Genomic DNA, 17304 nt, shown 5'->3' with positions numbered 1-17304 from the left:
TCTACTGGATAAATGTTGGCTCTTGGACAAATGTAGTTGGTGATCCCTGATGTAAAGCCATCCTTCTCAGTTTTAGTGGTTCAAATAGAGTCCTCTGAAAGTATCGTGATTTGGTTTAAAGACCAATAACATCAGCTTAGGTCTTGTTGGAAGGAAGGATTTATGGATGAATGGGTCCAAAAATACGGGACTCCGAACCCGGAAGACTGATATTTGTGTCCCGTCTGAAACCGAAAAGCAAGATTGAGTTATTCTAAGTAATGTCTGTAACTTGTTTTAAAACAAATCAAGATATTTTACCAAACCTGACTAACTCTGTGTCTCAAATTACACACGTATGTACTTACACTTGCAGTTGTGAGTGCATACGTGCATTCCATTACTCTAATTAAGCAATTAGTCGCTGGACACTTCTCACACTCAACGTTTGCCATCTTGGCTACGTAACAGAAGTTGCACGACCATCACTATACAAACAAATGTGGCACATGTGGGGTGTTGTTCTGTTTAACAAACCCCATTGGTGTCGTAAAGAAAGCTACTTTTAATTTAATAGGGTTCATTGAGCGGTCTGTAATGATTTGCCGCAATCGTTAACATTGCCAGCTAGCTAACAGCAGCAATCGTCACTTCCTGTGAAAGCAAAGCAGCCGGTTGGGTTCCGAGACATTACTTTTCAAAAAGAACACAATATGCAAGTGTACACCATGTATGACAGGGCAGCATACTTACAAAATAATTAGAATTAAGACAGTGGTAGTACCTCAACCAATAACGTTGCTTGCTAGCTTAAGGTGATTGAGTGATTCTCGAAAATGTCCGGAAAGGCAGCCATGTTAGATTTGAGCTTTGCGGTTGAATATCACAAACAATGTGCACAACATGGCGTTGTACGTGAGGGAAGTTTCCACATTTAGACATATCACATGTGTTTTTGTACAAATTGATAATGTTAACCCTGTGCTTACTGCTATAGGAATATCATAGTTTGTAGTGATGTCCCGATCACCTTTTTTTGCTCCCGATCCGATTCCGATCATTTGATTTTGACAATTTGCCGATACCGACCTTTCCCGATCCGATCTTTATGCAATGCATTGAGAGAAAAAAAAGAAAAAAAGCATTCAAGTTGTCCCTTAAGGTTCTTTTTTTATTTAAATTGGATATTCTATCCAACATGTATATAGCTTCTTTCTTTCACAGCAGCATTGGATCAGTTCAGTTGTGCAGCATTGGATCAAAACAAAATAAAGCTTATCAGTGCTCGTTAGCTTACTGCTACAATTAGACACTGCGCCCACTCTGTTGCCAGATTTGAGAGAAATAAGCAACCAGGTCTATGAAAACAAGCCCCAAAGAAGCAACACATTCATGATGTTGTGTCATTTGAAACCAAAACTAAGGCCTCAGGATGACTTTAAGACTTGAACATGGTCATTTTTGTTTTGTAACATTGAATAAAAAATGTAAAAAAGTATTTAAAAAAAAAGAAAAAACCCGATCCCCGATTTTTTTCCTCCCGATTCCGATCTTTTCAAATCACGTGATCGGCTCCGACCCCCGATCACGTGATCGGATCGGGACATCTCTAATAGTTTGAAGTGTAGGGATACCCAGTGCGTTAGAAAGTGATGCCAATGGGTCATATTTAAAAATAAACCTCCTGCAGTTGTCAATAGGTTAAAAAAGCTTGACACCAAAACATTTTTGGACTATAGGGTAAAACATGTAATTATGGGATGTAAAGCAGGGCATTTTAATATGGGGGTCTACATAAATAAACATGCTTTTGGAGCCAGTATAGTTTGGAGATTGTGACAAAGTGCAGGTGTTGGCAGTTACGTCAATCTTATTGTAACACCTCCTGTTACATGATACCCACACATTACTCTATGTTATCTCTTATACTATTCTGCCATTTTCTCCTTCCTCTAACAGTACAATACCTCCCATAATATATTCAGGCCAGGGATATAACCACATAGGATACTTTTATAGTCAAGATAATGTCTAGTGATTGCAGAAAAAACCTTGAGTTTGAACGAGACCCAATATCCCCGTGTATCATTCCTATAATTATGCAGGTTTCCAGATGGGATGTATTTAAAGATACCGCATGGCTCTGTGTTTAAGGTCTCCTACATTTGCATGCAGTATGGCACTCCTGGCAGAGATCCAGTGCTATACGACCACTTATTTGATTAAACATTATCATGCTCAGCAGGACAGTGAAGAAGAAGAGTCGAGGTATAACTGCTGACAGCGGCACAAAGCTGGCGAATCATGCGAAAGTTTTTTTTGCTAATGAATGGATAAATCTGCCCTTCATCATAACCGCGTCACGGGCAATAACCTTGAACCTATAACACCAGCTGTTATCAGGGTCAAGGTCATTTGTTTTGGGTGTTTAAAATCATTCCTATCATATATATATCCTATTTTCATCACTGCTATTTACATTTTCCTACGGCCTGTTTCTCATTTCTTCCTGTTTATTTATTAATGCATTTACTTCTCTTTTTAGCTTCCCTTCAAATGAAGAACTGCTTCATATATGATTCTCCTTGTTCAGATTGTAAACAGACAGACCCTGAAATTGAAAAACTGTTTTATTTTGACTCAAGTCTTCTCAAGTATTGCTGTATAACTCACCATTCAATTCCTAAATGAGACGTCTTCCTTTTGAAAGCTGAATGAACAGCTTAACAGCCACATGTCTACTGTTTCTACTGTTCCATTGTTACATAATCAATATGTTACTAAAGGCTTAAGATAAGATCAGATAAGATAAGACTTTATTTATCCCGAAGGAAATTGTTGTGCCAGAGTAACAAAATACAATCAACACAATAAACACAGCAGCAAAAAGAGCAATTAAACATCCACAGACAACATGAAACGTAGAAACATAGAAAGTCACACAATCAATGCAATTATTATTAGCAGTATTTAGTAGTTATAGTGCAAAAATTAAAACGTAGTGGCAGTTACGTAATTGCACGTTATCATAGTATTATTAATAATAATAATATGATATAATATTGCACATAGTTATATATATAGCAGCGAGTGTATTGCAGTGATGGAACTTACAGTGTATTGCACATAGTGTTGGTGTGGGAGTTGTCAGTGCCCTTTACTTAGGGGTGAAGAGTTTGATATATATTAATGAGTACATTGTGGCGTTACAAGGCAATGTAAGTTCATTTATAACATGTTAGACACTTTTATCCAAAGTGACTTACATACTCAATACTGTGGACAATCCCCACAGGAGCAATTTGGGGTGAAGTGTCTCAGGGACACAACGACATGCTGACTGCAGTGGGGTTTGAACCTGTGACCCCCTGATCCCCAGACCAAGGCTTTATCCACTGCGCCACACGCCTCCCAATTTACGAAGTACATTTCAGCACGATGGGAATTGAAAGAACAGACACTTTATAAGATTACATTTAAACACACTTAAAAAATATCATCATCAAACTGCATTTTCCATTTCAGCATCTTTTGACTTTTTATTTTTGGTTTTATAGCTGAAAACTTTACCGTTTTGCTTCACGGCCACCATCACTATGTTTCTAGACACAGTAATACTGACGTTTTGATAATCCCACTGCACTACCTGCACCATACACAAACAAAGTGATCACTAAGATGGATGCGTAGTGGACTATTTAGCAGATATTCCCTCAGGAGCTGCTGACCAAAACGAGCCAAAAGAAGAATAAATATTGGATTTACATCTTCCATGGGATCCAAATGAACTCAGTGTGCTATAGACACATAACATACCAGCTTTATTCATCGTCATCTCAACAACATTTCTCATAAACAATAATACCAAACGTTATATATGGTATATGTCCAACAAGAGGCCGAAGTATACGGTCCTATACTGTCTCCATAACTCAAAAAAGAATTACCTTAGTTTGGCATATATACAACTTTCAACAATTACCTTAGTGATAACATGTTAAACAAACATATTATCTTAGTCAATCAGATTCACCTTAAACAAACTTGTATCCTACCACTCCTACGTATACCTCTGAAAAACTACTTTTTGTACATCTTCTTAAGTTAATAAAGTGTATTAATAGCTGTAAGTCACAATCAATGAAGGCTTACAGCTGTAGCTGCTTCGCCCAATCGGCCCAAATATACAATGTTGCCCCTCCATTAAAAACCAAAACAGTCACTTTGAAATGTTTAATGTACATTTTTCAATTGAGGAAGACTCACTTTCTGAACAGGCATTACTTCGCTTCTCAAATGCTTTGTATTTAAGAATCAAAACATGTCATTTTGTATTGATAACTGTGTTTATGTATTCCTATTAGATATAACTTAATACGTGTTATCCATAGATGCTTAGAGATGTTTCTGTTGCCCCCATTGGACCAACAATCAAATGATTGCCGTAAAAAAAGAAAGAAAATGTCTCCTCTGAATATTCAATGCACATCTTTGATTTCCGATGACTCACTATCAGTACAGGCTTTAAAAAATGTCCTGTAATTAAGATTCAGAGGCGTTTATGGTGTAATGACTGCTGTGTTGACGGACTCGGCTGATTTCCCGGCACAGATGGAGGTTCAGTGTTGAAAGTGACATCCGTCGGTGCAGATCTGAGTAACTCGGAGCGAGGCTGAATCCGGAGAGGATCATAGCCTCGTGACACTTGGCAAAATGGCTCACTAATTATAGTCATTTTCATTTTGGGCAGAAAGGCTTGCGCTTAGTCATGTGCGAAGTGTTGATACCTTTCAGGGCACGGACCGATGCTCCCACGACGTTTAGCCGTGCCAAATCTCTGCTGCGTTTTTGGCTGAGACCAAAACTCTGACACTCAGAGGCTTAGGAGGTTTCCACCCAGGCCTGGATTGGAAAACCTGTGACACAGAACAGCTGGGGGTAGGAAAGGCATCCTGGCCGGGAATATTACTGGTGCTAAAACAGTCTGAGCTGATGGCACTGGCTTCAGAGCGGCAGCAAGTGAAGTGAAAACTGAAATCATCGCTCGGCATAGAGTTCAGATGTAGAGCCAGCATAAAATGATTCACACCCAAGAGTTTCTGATATGAATAATTAAGTATCAGGGCTTCATGGTTCAGTATTTTCTTTCCACACAATGGAGTCAAGATACTAATGTAAACACACACCGTCAGATTTTAAGATTATAAAAAGAGAACAGCAGCAAAATATAGAGTTTTCAGCTTTTTGCAAAGATACAGTCTTATATAAATCCTGCAGTTCAGGGCATTACGAGCTGCAATAGCCCCAGCCAACCCCTTCCCACAACATGTAGCAATAGGAGAAAAGTAAAAGTGGTAAAAGTAATCACATCAAGAAAGAGCGAAACAAATATAAATATAAAGTAGAATAGAAAATAGTCTGCAAATAATCTGCATATTAAAAATATTTTAAAAAAACGTCATTCAATTAAATACAGACACAAACATAATGATGGGGATAAAACAAACATATTGTATAGTTAGAGAGGCACAGACTCAACGGGTTGGAACGTATAATACATTTAGCAAGTCTCAAGTACATTTTAGGCAAGTGGAGTTACTTTCCCCCAAAGAGGCTTCTCGCTCACCTGCAGTAACCGGTCTCTGCAAAGGGGAAAAGTACAAGTATCTAACATGAGCTAACATCAGCCTTTAGACAATAACCAATCAGAATCATCCTCACATGACGGACAAACATGGATGTCTTGATGTCACAGTTGAAGCACAAAATAAGAACTTAAAAATATGCAAATTAGCTTGAACAGATACAAACAACAAGCATACAAGTTACATTGCAGTGTAAGATATATAGAGTATATGATTTAAAAATATGCATGTGCAAAACAAAATCACGTCATTTATTTTCTGTTGAGTTAAACCCAGTGATCCAAGTCAAAGTCACAATGACGTTTTCACTTCACACAGTTTTTGTAGTGCTCTTAATAATAAGGTCTGGAGAGCGTCCAAAGAACGTACGTGTCCTCTGAGAGCGGCTCTTAGCAGAAGCAACTATTTGGCAGATCGGTCCATATTTTCCAGCCAGCCCCTCCCCTAGAGAAAACCTCTGATAACTAAAGCAATCAATTGAAATTTCATTCCTGCTATTTTTTTCCTTTTGCTTTGTATCCGAACTGTACTCTTTTCCTCTACCTCCATTTATCTGTCCCCGTGGGTTTCCAGATGCATCTGCTGGAGAAAGGGGGCTCTGTCCTCACTGCTGAATCCATCGTTTCTTTGCAGGGGAATCATTTTTAATGTAGATGTAATTTGGTCCATTTTGCTTGTCACTTTAATATCGATATCATACTCTCCAGCTCACAGTCTGTGCTGTTAATGTAATTGAGACAAATTGTCACAATTTGCCCAGTTCTCATATTTTTCCACTACAAGTGTGGTCGAAGAAGAGCAGCCCGTTTGTCTCCGGTTCTCTCTGCCATATGAACACTGAGTCATGCTTTCATTTATTTAGCAAATGAGGACATGCATGTACCTTTAGTGATCAACCCAGGGAGGAAATAAGGGGCAGGTATGAATTCCTTTCACTACTTTAACCTCTGTGTTTGTACCATGCACATCCCGTAAAGTGTCTCTGTGTTCATTAGTTTGTGTTTTTTAACAACCCAGTTTCACGGCAGTTTGTGAAATCAGAATCAGAAATCCTTCATTCGTCCCGCTGGGAAAATGTACAGAGTTCGTGTTACAGCAACAAAAGGTACAGTGCAGACATAAGGCAAGAGGAGAAGGAGTATACTTTTATATTACATTTAAAAGGTAAGAACAAGTTATTAAAAAAATATACACAAATAGACAAAAAGTCACATGATTTAATCTGTGGATTTGTGTACCAAAAAAGTCTGAAATCTAAAAGAGGTCATGTCTGGGAGAACATCACATTTCTAAAAAGAGTTAAAATTCTGCAAAAAATTATAGAAAAAGTCAGAAATCTGGAAAATAATCGGATTTGTGAAAAAAATATTCATAATGAAAAAAAAGTCTGGAAGAAAAATCCGAATTCTCAGAAAAACATTTTGAAATAAAATGTGAACTCTGATAAAAAGTCAAAATTCCCCCCAAAAAGTCAGAAAATTCTTAAAATTCTTAAATTTAAATTCATAATTCTGACTCATTTTTGTTCTGAAATAATTAGCCACAATGATCTTAGTTCTTATTTCTTAATTTTAATTTTTTTATCTCAGTTTCTTTTGCCTACAGTCGGGTCGGGAGTCCCGAGCTCAGGACACGGGAAGCTGTATTTTTGTAATCCTTTTTATTCCCTAATTAATTCTACAGATTACTACTAATTAAAACATGTTTCATTCGTCAGTCTTTTGATTGTATTATAATGTTAACAGATTCAATTAAGTGACTTTTTTCACTAGCTTCTGTGAGACGTGGCTGTTTGTTTCAACAACAACAACAACAACAACAACAACCCTCTCGAGAAAGATGGGAAAACAGTCCAAAACACACCACATTAGGTTTTGTATATTAACGCTGTTGGAGGCCATCTTAGATATATCGGATTCTGACCAACAGATGGAAGACGGATATCGTTTCGCAGCCTCGTACATTAAGAAGGAAGTCTGTACATCTGCCTGCCAGTGCGTGTGATTACATTTGCATAGAGGTAACAGCGTGGGTTTGTCTCAGTGAGAAACCAGAATGCTTGATTCCTATTTACAAGCTTTGCATGCCAAATGTCCCGTATGATTGCTTTGTGGGGGGGATTACAATGCAGCTTGCAAACCCTTATGAGGCAAGCAAGGAAAAAAATAAAAACAGGTTATCTGATTGATGTGAGGCGTGAGCTTTAATCTAACGGAGTGCTACTTCACCACCGCATCCCCACTCTCAAGTGTTTGGGCTGCCTCTATGAAAACAGAGAGGGAGGCAGGGTGTAGATCAATATCCCAGAAACACCAGAGACATTCTATTTTATTAAACATTTTCCCATTAAGGCGGTGGTGCGAGCGTTGTAGATCATCCCAACAAAGTCGTAAATCACGGACAGACAGCGGTATTGGAAACAATGGGCAGAATCAAAGCGGATTACAGAGAAACAAGAGGAAGATATTCGGTGTCTGTGCTCCTGGGAGCCTCGTGTATCTTGTTTTTTTGCTGTATGTTACATCTGAGGGATTGGGTTAACGTGCAATCCATATCATGTTCATCCAAACGCAACATATATATCTTCATGTTATGAACAAGCGAGTGAGGGAGAGGAGGCAAAATCAGCAAATGGGATGAACCTCCTGTATCTCTTCTTCAGCACACACACACACACACACACACACACACACAGACAGACAGACAGACAGACAGACAGACAGACAGACAGACAGACAGACAGACAGACAGACAGACAGACAGACAGACAGACAGACAGACAGACAGACAGACAGACAGACAGACAGACAGACAGACAGACAGACAGACAGACAGACAGACAGACAGACAGACAGACAGACAGACAGACAGACAGACAGACAGACAGACAGACAGACAGACAGACAGACAGACAGACAGACAGACAGACAGACAGACAGACAGACAGACAGACAGACAGACAGACAGACAGACAGACAGACAGACAGACAGACAGACAGACAGACAGACAGACAGACAGACAGACAGACAGACAGACAGACAGACAGACAGACAGACAGACAGACAGACAGACAGACAGACAGACAGACAGACAGACAGACAGACAGACAGACAGACAGACAGACAGACAGACAGACAGACAGACAGACAGACAGACAGACAGACAGACAGACAGACAGACAGACAGACAGACAGACAGACAGACAGACAGACAGACAGACAGACAGACAGACAGACAGACAGACAGACAGACAGACAGACAGACAGACAGACAGACAGACAGACAGACAGACAGACAGACAGACAGACAGACAGACAGACAGACAGACAGACAGACAGACAGACAGACAGACAGACAGACAGACAGACAGACAGACAGACAGACAGACAGACAGACAGACAGACAGACAGACAGACAGACAGACAGACAGACAGACAGACAGACAGACAGACAGACAGACAGACAGACAGACAGACAGACAGACAGACAGACAGACAGACAGACAGACAGACAGACAGACAGACAGACAGACAGACAGACAGACAGACAGACAGACAGACAGACAGACAGACAGACAGACAGACAGACAGACAGACAGACAGACAGACAGACAGACAGACAGACAGACAGACAGACAGACAGACAGACAGACAGACAGACAGACAGACAGACAGACAGACAGACAGACAGACAGACAGACAGACAGACAGACAGACACACACACACACACACACACACACACACACACACACACACACACACACACACACACACACACACACACACACACACACACACACACACACACACACACACACACACACACACACACACACACACACACACACACACACACACACACACACACACACACACACACACACACACACACACACACACACACACACACACACACACACCATGGCGCTTTTGAGGATGGTGATTATCAACTTATCAACAGTTTTGCAGCTATACAAATCGTTTAAGCGTATTTTAGTTAATTGTTTTGGTTAAATAAACGTTAAAAAGTCCTACTTTTTGCTCAAACTTCCTCCAATTCTTATTTAGTTTTGACAAGATCACTTTTTCATTCGTCAAACTCACCTGTAACTTTGTTATTGTGCATCTTCTCTCTAGAGATTTGGGAGAGTTGTTTATTGTCTATTTCCTTACTTATTTCGCAAATGAATTAAACTTATTATGTGCGGGTTGTCGAGGGAGAATTGATTACCTAATTGTTTCCGATTTCGAGTTTTGCCTTCGTACTTTTCAGTGTTTTTCACCTATTAAGATATGAATCATAGAATTATACTGTGAGGGTTTAGAGCAGGATGGCAGGTAGGGCTCAGTGCTCTGACACAACAGATGGTCGTCACTGGGATCAAATCTGTTTCTGTTTGGTTGCAGGGTGTTCTCCTCGAGCACTGAAGCCCCCCGCCACCCAGTTCAGATTGTACTTTGTTGGAGGCCATTTTCTAAAAGCAGATGGGAGGTTGCTGTGATTTCGTAGTCTTGTATTTTGGAGAGCGAGCTGGTAGAGCTGACGGTACGATTTGTTCTGTTTGTATTTCCTTTGTGCCTACCAGTTATTCATCAATTGCTGTCGTGATGAATTCATTTAGAGAGCAAACAGAATAGATGAAATGCTGAACAGAGAACAAATAATCATGGAAAAATAAGAAGTAGAAATAAGAGAGATCCTACTCGTCTTGTCGGGAAAGAAACATGTTTTCTCATTGCTCAAATCTCCTTTCTTTGTATTTAAAGAGCCCACACCGTGTTCCCTTTAATGTTTATTTCCTGTCTGTCTTCTGTTGCTGTTCCCTTTAGTGTTTACTTCCTGTCTGTCTCCTTCTGTTGTTACCTTTAGTGTTTCCTTTCTTTCCTTCTCCTTCTGCTGTTCCCTTTAGTGTCTACTTCCTGTCTGTCTCCTTCTGCTGTTACCTTTAGTGTTTACTTCCTGGTCTGTGTTCTTCTGCTGTTCCCCTTAGTGTTTACTTCCTGTCTGTCTTCTTCTGCTGTTCCCTTTAGTGTCTACTTCCTGTCTGTCTCCTTCTGCTGTTACCTTTAGTGTTTCCTTTCTTTCCTTCTCCTTCTGCTGTTCCCTTTAGTGTCTACTTCCTGTCTGTCTCCTTCTGTTGTTCCCTTTAGTGTCTACTTCCTGTCTGTCTCCTTCTGCTGGTCCCTTTAGTGTTTACTTCCTGTCTGTCTTCTTCTGCTGTTGCCTTTAGTGTCTACTTCCTGTCTGTCTCCTTCTGCTGTTCCCTTTAGTGTCTACTTCCTGTCTGTCTCCTTCTGCTGTTCCCTTTAGTGTTTACTTCCTGCATGTCTCCTTCTGCTGTTCCCTTTAGTGTTTACTTCCTGTCTGTCTTCTTCTGCTGTTCCCTTTAGTGTTTCATTCCTGTCTGTCTCCTTCTGCTGTTATCTTTAGTGTTTCCTTTCTTTCCTTCTCCTTCTGCTGTTCCCTTTAGTGTCTACTTCCTGTCTGTCTTCTTCTGCTGTTCCCTTTAGTGTTTCCTTTCTTTCCTTCTCCTTCTGCTGTTCCCTTTAGTGTTTACTTCCTGTCTGTCTTCTTCTGCTGCTGTTCCCTTTAGTGTTTCATTCCTGTCTGACTTGCTGTTCCCTTTAGTGTTTCCTTTATTTCCGTCTTCTTCGGCTGTTCCCTTTAGTTTTGACTTCCTGTCCGTCTTCTCCTTTTGCTGTTCCCTTTAGTGTTTACTTTCTGCCTGTCTCCTTCTGCTGTTCCCTTTATTGTTTACTTCCTGTCTGTCTTCTTCTGCTGTTCCCTTTAGTGTTTCATTCCTGTCTGTCTCCTTCTGTTGTTACCTTTAGTGTTTCCTTTCTTTCCTCCTCCTTCTGCTGTTCCCTTTAGTGTCTACTTCCTGTCTGTCTTCTTCTGCTGTTCCCTTTAGTGTTTCATTCCTGTCTGCCTTGCTGTTCCCTTTAGTGTTTCCTTTCTTTCCGTCTCCTTCTGCTGTTCCCTTTACTGTTTACTTCCTGTCTGTCTCCTTCTGCTCTTCCCTTTACTGTTTCCTTTCTTTCCTTCTCCTTCTGCTGTTCCATTTAGTGTTTACTTCCTATCTGTCTCATTCTGCTGTTCCCTTTAGTGTTTCCTTTATTTCCGTCTTCTTCTGATGTTCCCTTTAGTGTTGACTTCCTGTCCGTCTTCTTCTGCTGTTCCCTTTAGTGTTGCCTTTCTTTCCGTCTTCTTTTTGCTGTTCCCTTTCAGAATTGAGTATTCAGCTAAACCATGTAATAATTATTGTAATAAATATCAAAGCCCTGTTGTAGACGGATTCCAAAAAGCTTAGGCATCAGACGTAGTTTGAAGGGACGAGTCTCCTTTTGTCCCAGAGAAAAACACATTTGTTTCTAAAGTAGAAACCTTTATGTATTATTTATTTGGTTTGATATTCATCAAGACAAAGCAGCGGTTTAAAAATGATGTCTGTCCTACTCATTGTAAGACATGAGAGCGTCTACTTGAAATGTAAAATGTGAGCATCTCCATTACTTTTAGAATTATGTTGATTTTTATTTTCCCTAAGATTGTATTCGTGCATCCTCTGAGGATGATGGAATAACGTTGTAGGGATTGAATGGCCCTGTATAATCATAGAATCTTTGTTATTCATATCCATCTTTTCACAGCAGTCTAATCCACATGCATATTCAACGTGCCGCGGACAATCAGAGGTTCAGAGCCGACAACATGCTCGTCCGCGGGGAGGTTGTTCCCTCCTTCCTCTGCGCTGTTTGTTGACAGCAGCTCCGTGGAAAATAGGCATAGTGCTACATTTTATCACAGAGCATGAAGCGGCGCTGCAAATGAAAACACTTTGTGCTCACATAAATTATATATATTTTTTTTGAATCACAATATTGCATCAATTTCTCACACAATGCTGTGGAGATTATGTTGCGAGCGAGTCGTAATGCCTGCAGTATTTCATCAGTGCGGTTGCCATATTTGTGTTAAAAGGCTTTGAATGAGGACAGAATATAAAACTGTCAGTGCATCAAGTTAACCTCAATAAATGGAAAGCTTCAGTGCACATGAGATCTTTTAATATATCATAAAAGGGCTCTACTGCTACGATAATATTTGTAACTCTGGACAAAACAATATTATCATTCTATGTTGGTTTACACTTGCCTTAAAGCTGACCTATCATGCAAAACACAACCCTCTCTATTTTCCTCCATACCCAAATCTCTTAAAAAGGGGCTGCAACGGATCTGATACAGACTGATCCAGATTTGAACACTTCTATGACGTCACAGAAGTGGTGCTACGGCTATTGGGCCAACTCCACCAATCAGGAGGAGACAGCCACGGACATTGCCGTTGGAAAGCGCTGGAGACGCTGTAGTACATATGCCAGGCCTGTAGATGGTGCTGTTCTCACATAATCAGCCCATGATTCAAAGACAGTGTTAAATTGAGCGAAATGAGGAATGGATCAAATGCATGATCTGTTTGGTATTTTGAAAAATAAAAAGTATAAAGATGCCTTATATAGGTATGGTCCTACAGTACACTATATTATTCAAATATAGCATGATAGGTCCACTTTAACATGCAATATATTATAGATCCAAACAAACGTATCACCAACTTTTCAATTGACAAAACCCCCTGTGGGAGAAATAATAGTCAAGGACAAATTAGCTTTTGCCATTTTTTGGGGGGATTTTGGATAAAAAACGTGATATTATTTGGTTAGAAATCCGTCTGAACATGCTATCTTTTAGATACAAATACATGTATCATTTGCATTTGACTTAAGGAGAAATGTATGGTTGCTGCTTCACAGTTCAATTACTTTAGATGCAAGTAACAAAAACGCGGTTGTGTACTTACATCAGCGTCAGACAAAGTTCAGTATCAAAGCTCCAATCAATAACAAACCAGGCCAAATGCTTTCACCTCTCGTTCTCTTCGACTTGCCCAAAACTGCTAAACTCTCCTTTATTTAAAAATATATAGAAACTCTTCAAATGCTAAATATCTCTCCTCTGTGATCCCAAGATCAAGGTCTGTCAATGTGGGGCAGGAAGTCGCTGACTCTATGCTGAGGAAATGAGCTGTCTGGATGTTTAATTTCAGAAGCTCAAAATCCAAGAGCGGTGATTGAGGATTGCATTAGAGACTAAGTGAACACAAGATTGTTTTATTTAGCTTTGTGTTTTTGTATTGAGACAACTTTTCTTTGACCTTTTTCTCTTGTGGTTTCTATCATTTAAAAAAAACATTGTGTTGAGTATTGTTATTTTGATCGTTCTGTATGAATGGTGGAACATCGTAGAAGCCGGTTAATCATACGTTTAGTCCTTATTGGATAATTTCCCACGGTCTCTGCCTCATGGTGACCATATCGTGGGTATTTTCCCTCTAAATGTCCGTGATGAAGGCTCTTTTTCATAAACTGCTCTTCCATGAAATCAGCGCATGTTGCTGTTATGCTTTTTTATATTTCCCAAAAGCACTGAGCTACTGTGGCCTTTATCTGAACTCTGACAAGTTTGAGCGAGAAAGAGACTGTGAACACTACTGTCTTGCTGTTATTGATTTCCAGTGAGTCAGTTGTGATTGGTCAACCGGTTAAAGATGTCCCGCCCTTTAGCCTATCATGTACAATGTGTTAGAGTTAGCCAATAGAAGCTGTTTAGTGTCCGGGCTCCTATTCTCTAGTTTTGGATAGCTTATTGGGGTATCCATTTTCAATCAACCAATCAATTCACATATCTCAATGACGGGTTATTACATTACATTACACTTGTTTGACACTTTTATCCAAAGCGATTTACATACATTCAGTACTGGGGGCAATCCCCACAGGAGCAATTTGGGCTGAAGTGTCTCAGGGACAGAACGACATGCTGACTGCAGCGGGACTCGAACTTGACTAAAATCAATTGAATTGATTGCGATTAGATTGATGATCTGTTAGACAGAAGCACATGGAGGTTACATGTACAAGAAACTTAAAACTTAAATAGAACACAAATGGATGGCAACAGTCCCAAACATGTGCATTTGTTTAAATTATGACAACTCAAGCAAGTTCTGAAATAAAACAAGTTCTTCCTCGTTCAGCAAGTGTTCAACATAGATTTCAAAAGTGACAAACACTAAGTCAGTAGAAAGACGGAATAAATCATGTAGCCGTAATCCCTAGAAAGAGCTTTATTAAATTGTTCATTTAATATAAGGAAAGCCTATCTCTATCTGTCATGGTGGCAGGTTACCTGATATTTTCTGCACTTCACAGCCCACATTTACTCTGCTTTGGCAGGTGGCAGGTGCTAATTACATCCCCTTTATGCAAGCAACTGTGGATCAGAGCAGCAGTAAAGTGGCCTGAAAGCAGAGCGGAGCGGGGAGTTGAATCTGTTTTTAAAATAAAGCAAACAAACCCAATACAAAAACAGTCTCCGTCACCTGTTCACCTGCACACAACTGATTTACTTTGCACTTAGGAGGTCCCAAACCATTTGGCAAATGCAAGCTCAATTTCCTGTGACTCAGCTCGCAGTTCCATCTAAATGGCTGGTATTCTGGATATTACCATCATTTCAAGACTCATTTACCTGAAAAACATCCTGAAACAGCATCACTCATGTTCTCTGGCTGCTAACTGCTCCCACCTGCCAGCCGTCGTAAAAAAAAATAAAAACTGGCACATCCAGTCGCCAAAAACAAAGTCATGCACGGCGGGGTTTCAGCAGTTCTGGTTATTTGGCAGACCTTTATCCTGCTCTCCCGACAAAACAGGTGATGCACCCTGCAGCGCGGAGCTCAAATTAACAGAACGTCCCTGAAGCAGCCTCCTCATCATTGTACACCAGATGCACTAGAGCCAAAAGATACGCTACGCGAGCGACTTCGCCAAAACCAATTTCAGAAATGTTATTTTCCTGCTGTTGTCATAAAATACAAACTGCTATCTGATCGCAGAACTCAAACTGAACGATGGAGTGGGAGCGTGACGCAAATGTCAGCCTGCAGGATCACTTTCATGTGCACAGGGTAGGGTTACTTTTAAAAAGATGGAATCAGTGTCCTATCAACATATAAAATAAGTTTAACCTGAATTGCCTTGTGTTGAAAGGTGCTGTATAAATAAACGAGCCATGCCTTGATCACCTCCTGTTACTTTTTGATTGTCTTAATATCAAATGCAAATCAAATTAATACATGAGGAAATAAATATCAATTAGTTGTTATACTTAAGTGTATTATGTAAAGCTAGTAATGTAATCAGGATACAAAAAAGGTGACCATATTGTCTTATAGTTACATGAAAAAGCAGTTTAAAAATAAGAATTGGGTTTACAAGCAGGATTACAATGTTACAATACATTTTAACCACACACATGTTCATCATTAGGACTTCTAGTTTAAACACATGCTATCACTGGGTGGATTATTTACCATCTACTGTATTCATTCAGCTCAGACTTAATTTCTGCTTTTTAAACGTACTGCTGCCAGTAGATCTGTACAGTGATCTGATCTTTTAATAATCTTTACTGCAAGTGAACACCTTATTTTGTATCCTGATGACGTATAATCCTGTTACATATAATCGCTTACTCCCCAAGCCTGTATGTATGTGTTTGCATGTGCTGCCATTAAAATCACATCTGTATGTATAACACTGACTTCTGCGTTCATGCTATTAATTTCAAACGTGGCATTTAGAATGAAGTCCCTCCAGCGTTATATTTCCCCTTTTCCAAAACAAAGCAATCTACTCACTGCTACATCTCCTCATTTCCCCGGCTTAATTGAAACGGGTGCGCCCTGTGTGTGTTGCCTATTTCATTTCCAAAATACAACAAACAAATCTTTTACAAAATGCTCATTGTCCTGGAGCTAATTTGAAGGCGCCAGCTTCCCCTTTTGGTCTTTTTATCCCCAGCACATAGAAATATTTTTCCCTGGGAGTCTAGTGATAGTGTTGGAGGAAGTATCTGCAGTATTTATTTGGACCCCCTCACATAGATTAAGCTTCAGAAGCCGACTCGTGGCAATTAAATCTATCAGAGGGCGGCAGCGAGCGCTCCGTCAGAACTGCTTCAATAATTGCAATTTAAATGAATGTGGATTCAGAGGCGTTGACAACACACGGCTGCTGGGACTGACTTTCTGCTGCTTTACTTCCTGGTTTGTTTTCTGTTAGAAAAATATCACTCGTCACCGGCTTGAGCTTCAATATCAGGATACATGCTCTGGCTGCTAACATTTTCCATGCTGTCTACACTGCTAGACAGACATGACAATTCAGTACCATATTGCACCGAGACATGAGAACACCGGTCATTACTACTATGACTATTAGAAACTCTCCCTGCCTGCCAGGAGCTTTGCCACAATCTGTGTTGATAGGTAATCTCAATGTTATGTTTTTAACGGAAACTTGGATTGAACAAAATACGGTCCAAGCTATTTAGGGCCTTTGTTATCCTGTGTACTCTGATATTGGAAGAATGAATTTTCCCAACATGTTCCTTCCTCTCATGTGTGCTCCTCTCTGTTTGCAGACACATAGAGAACTGGACGGGCCTGCAGACTCTGAGAGATGTGGACATGGAGCTTTACACCGGACTGCAGAGACTGTGAGTGTGCAGAGACGCTGTGATCTGGGGGGGTTTGGTGGTTGGGGACACCTG

The 17304-nt window shown here is 40.1% G+C and overlaps 1 protein-coding gene across 4 annotated transcripts in view; it reads left to right on the top strand.

Moving 5' to 3' along the window:
* The window catches only part of ntrk3b (neurotrophic tyrosine kinase, receptor, type 3b), a 290186-nt gene that overhangs the window by 32139 nt on the left and 240743 nt on the right, over window positions 1–17304 (top strand). For all 4 annotated transcript variants that reach the window (XM_079667171.1, XM_079667172.1, XM_079667173.1 and 1 more), the window contains exon 2: window positions 17176–17250. In XM_079667171.1, the coding sequence (XP_079523297.1) occupies window positions 17176–17250 (75 nt within the window). The remainder of the gene's footprint in view (window positions 1–17175; window positions 17251–17304) is intronic.

This window comes from Notothenia rossii (assembly GCF_949606895.1).
Source record: "Notothenia rossii genome assembly, chromosome: 2".
NCBI classification, from domain to species: domain Eukaryota; kingdom Metazoa; phylum Chordata; class Actinopteri; order Perciformes; family Nototheniidae; genus Notothenia; species Notothenia rossii.
This window is presented reverse-complemented; position numbering and strand designations above follow the sequence as displayed.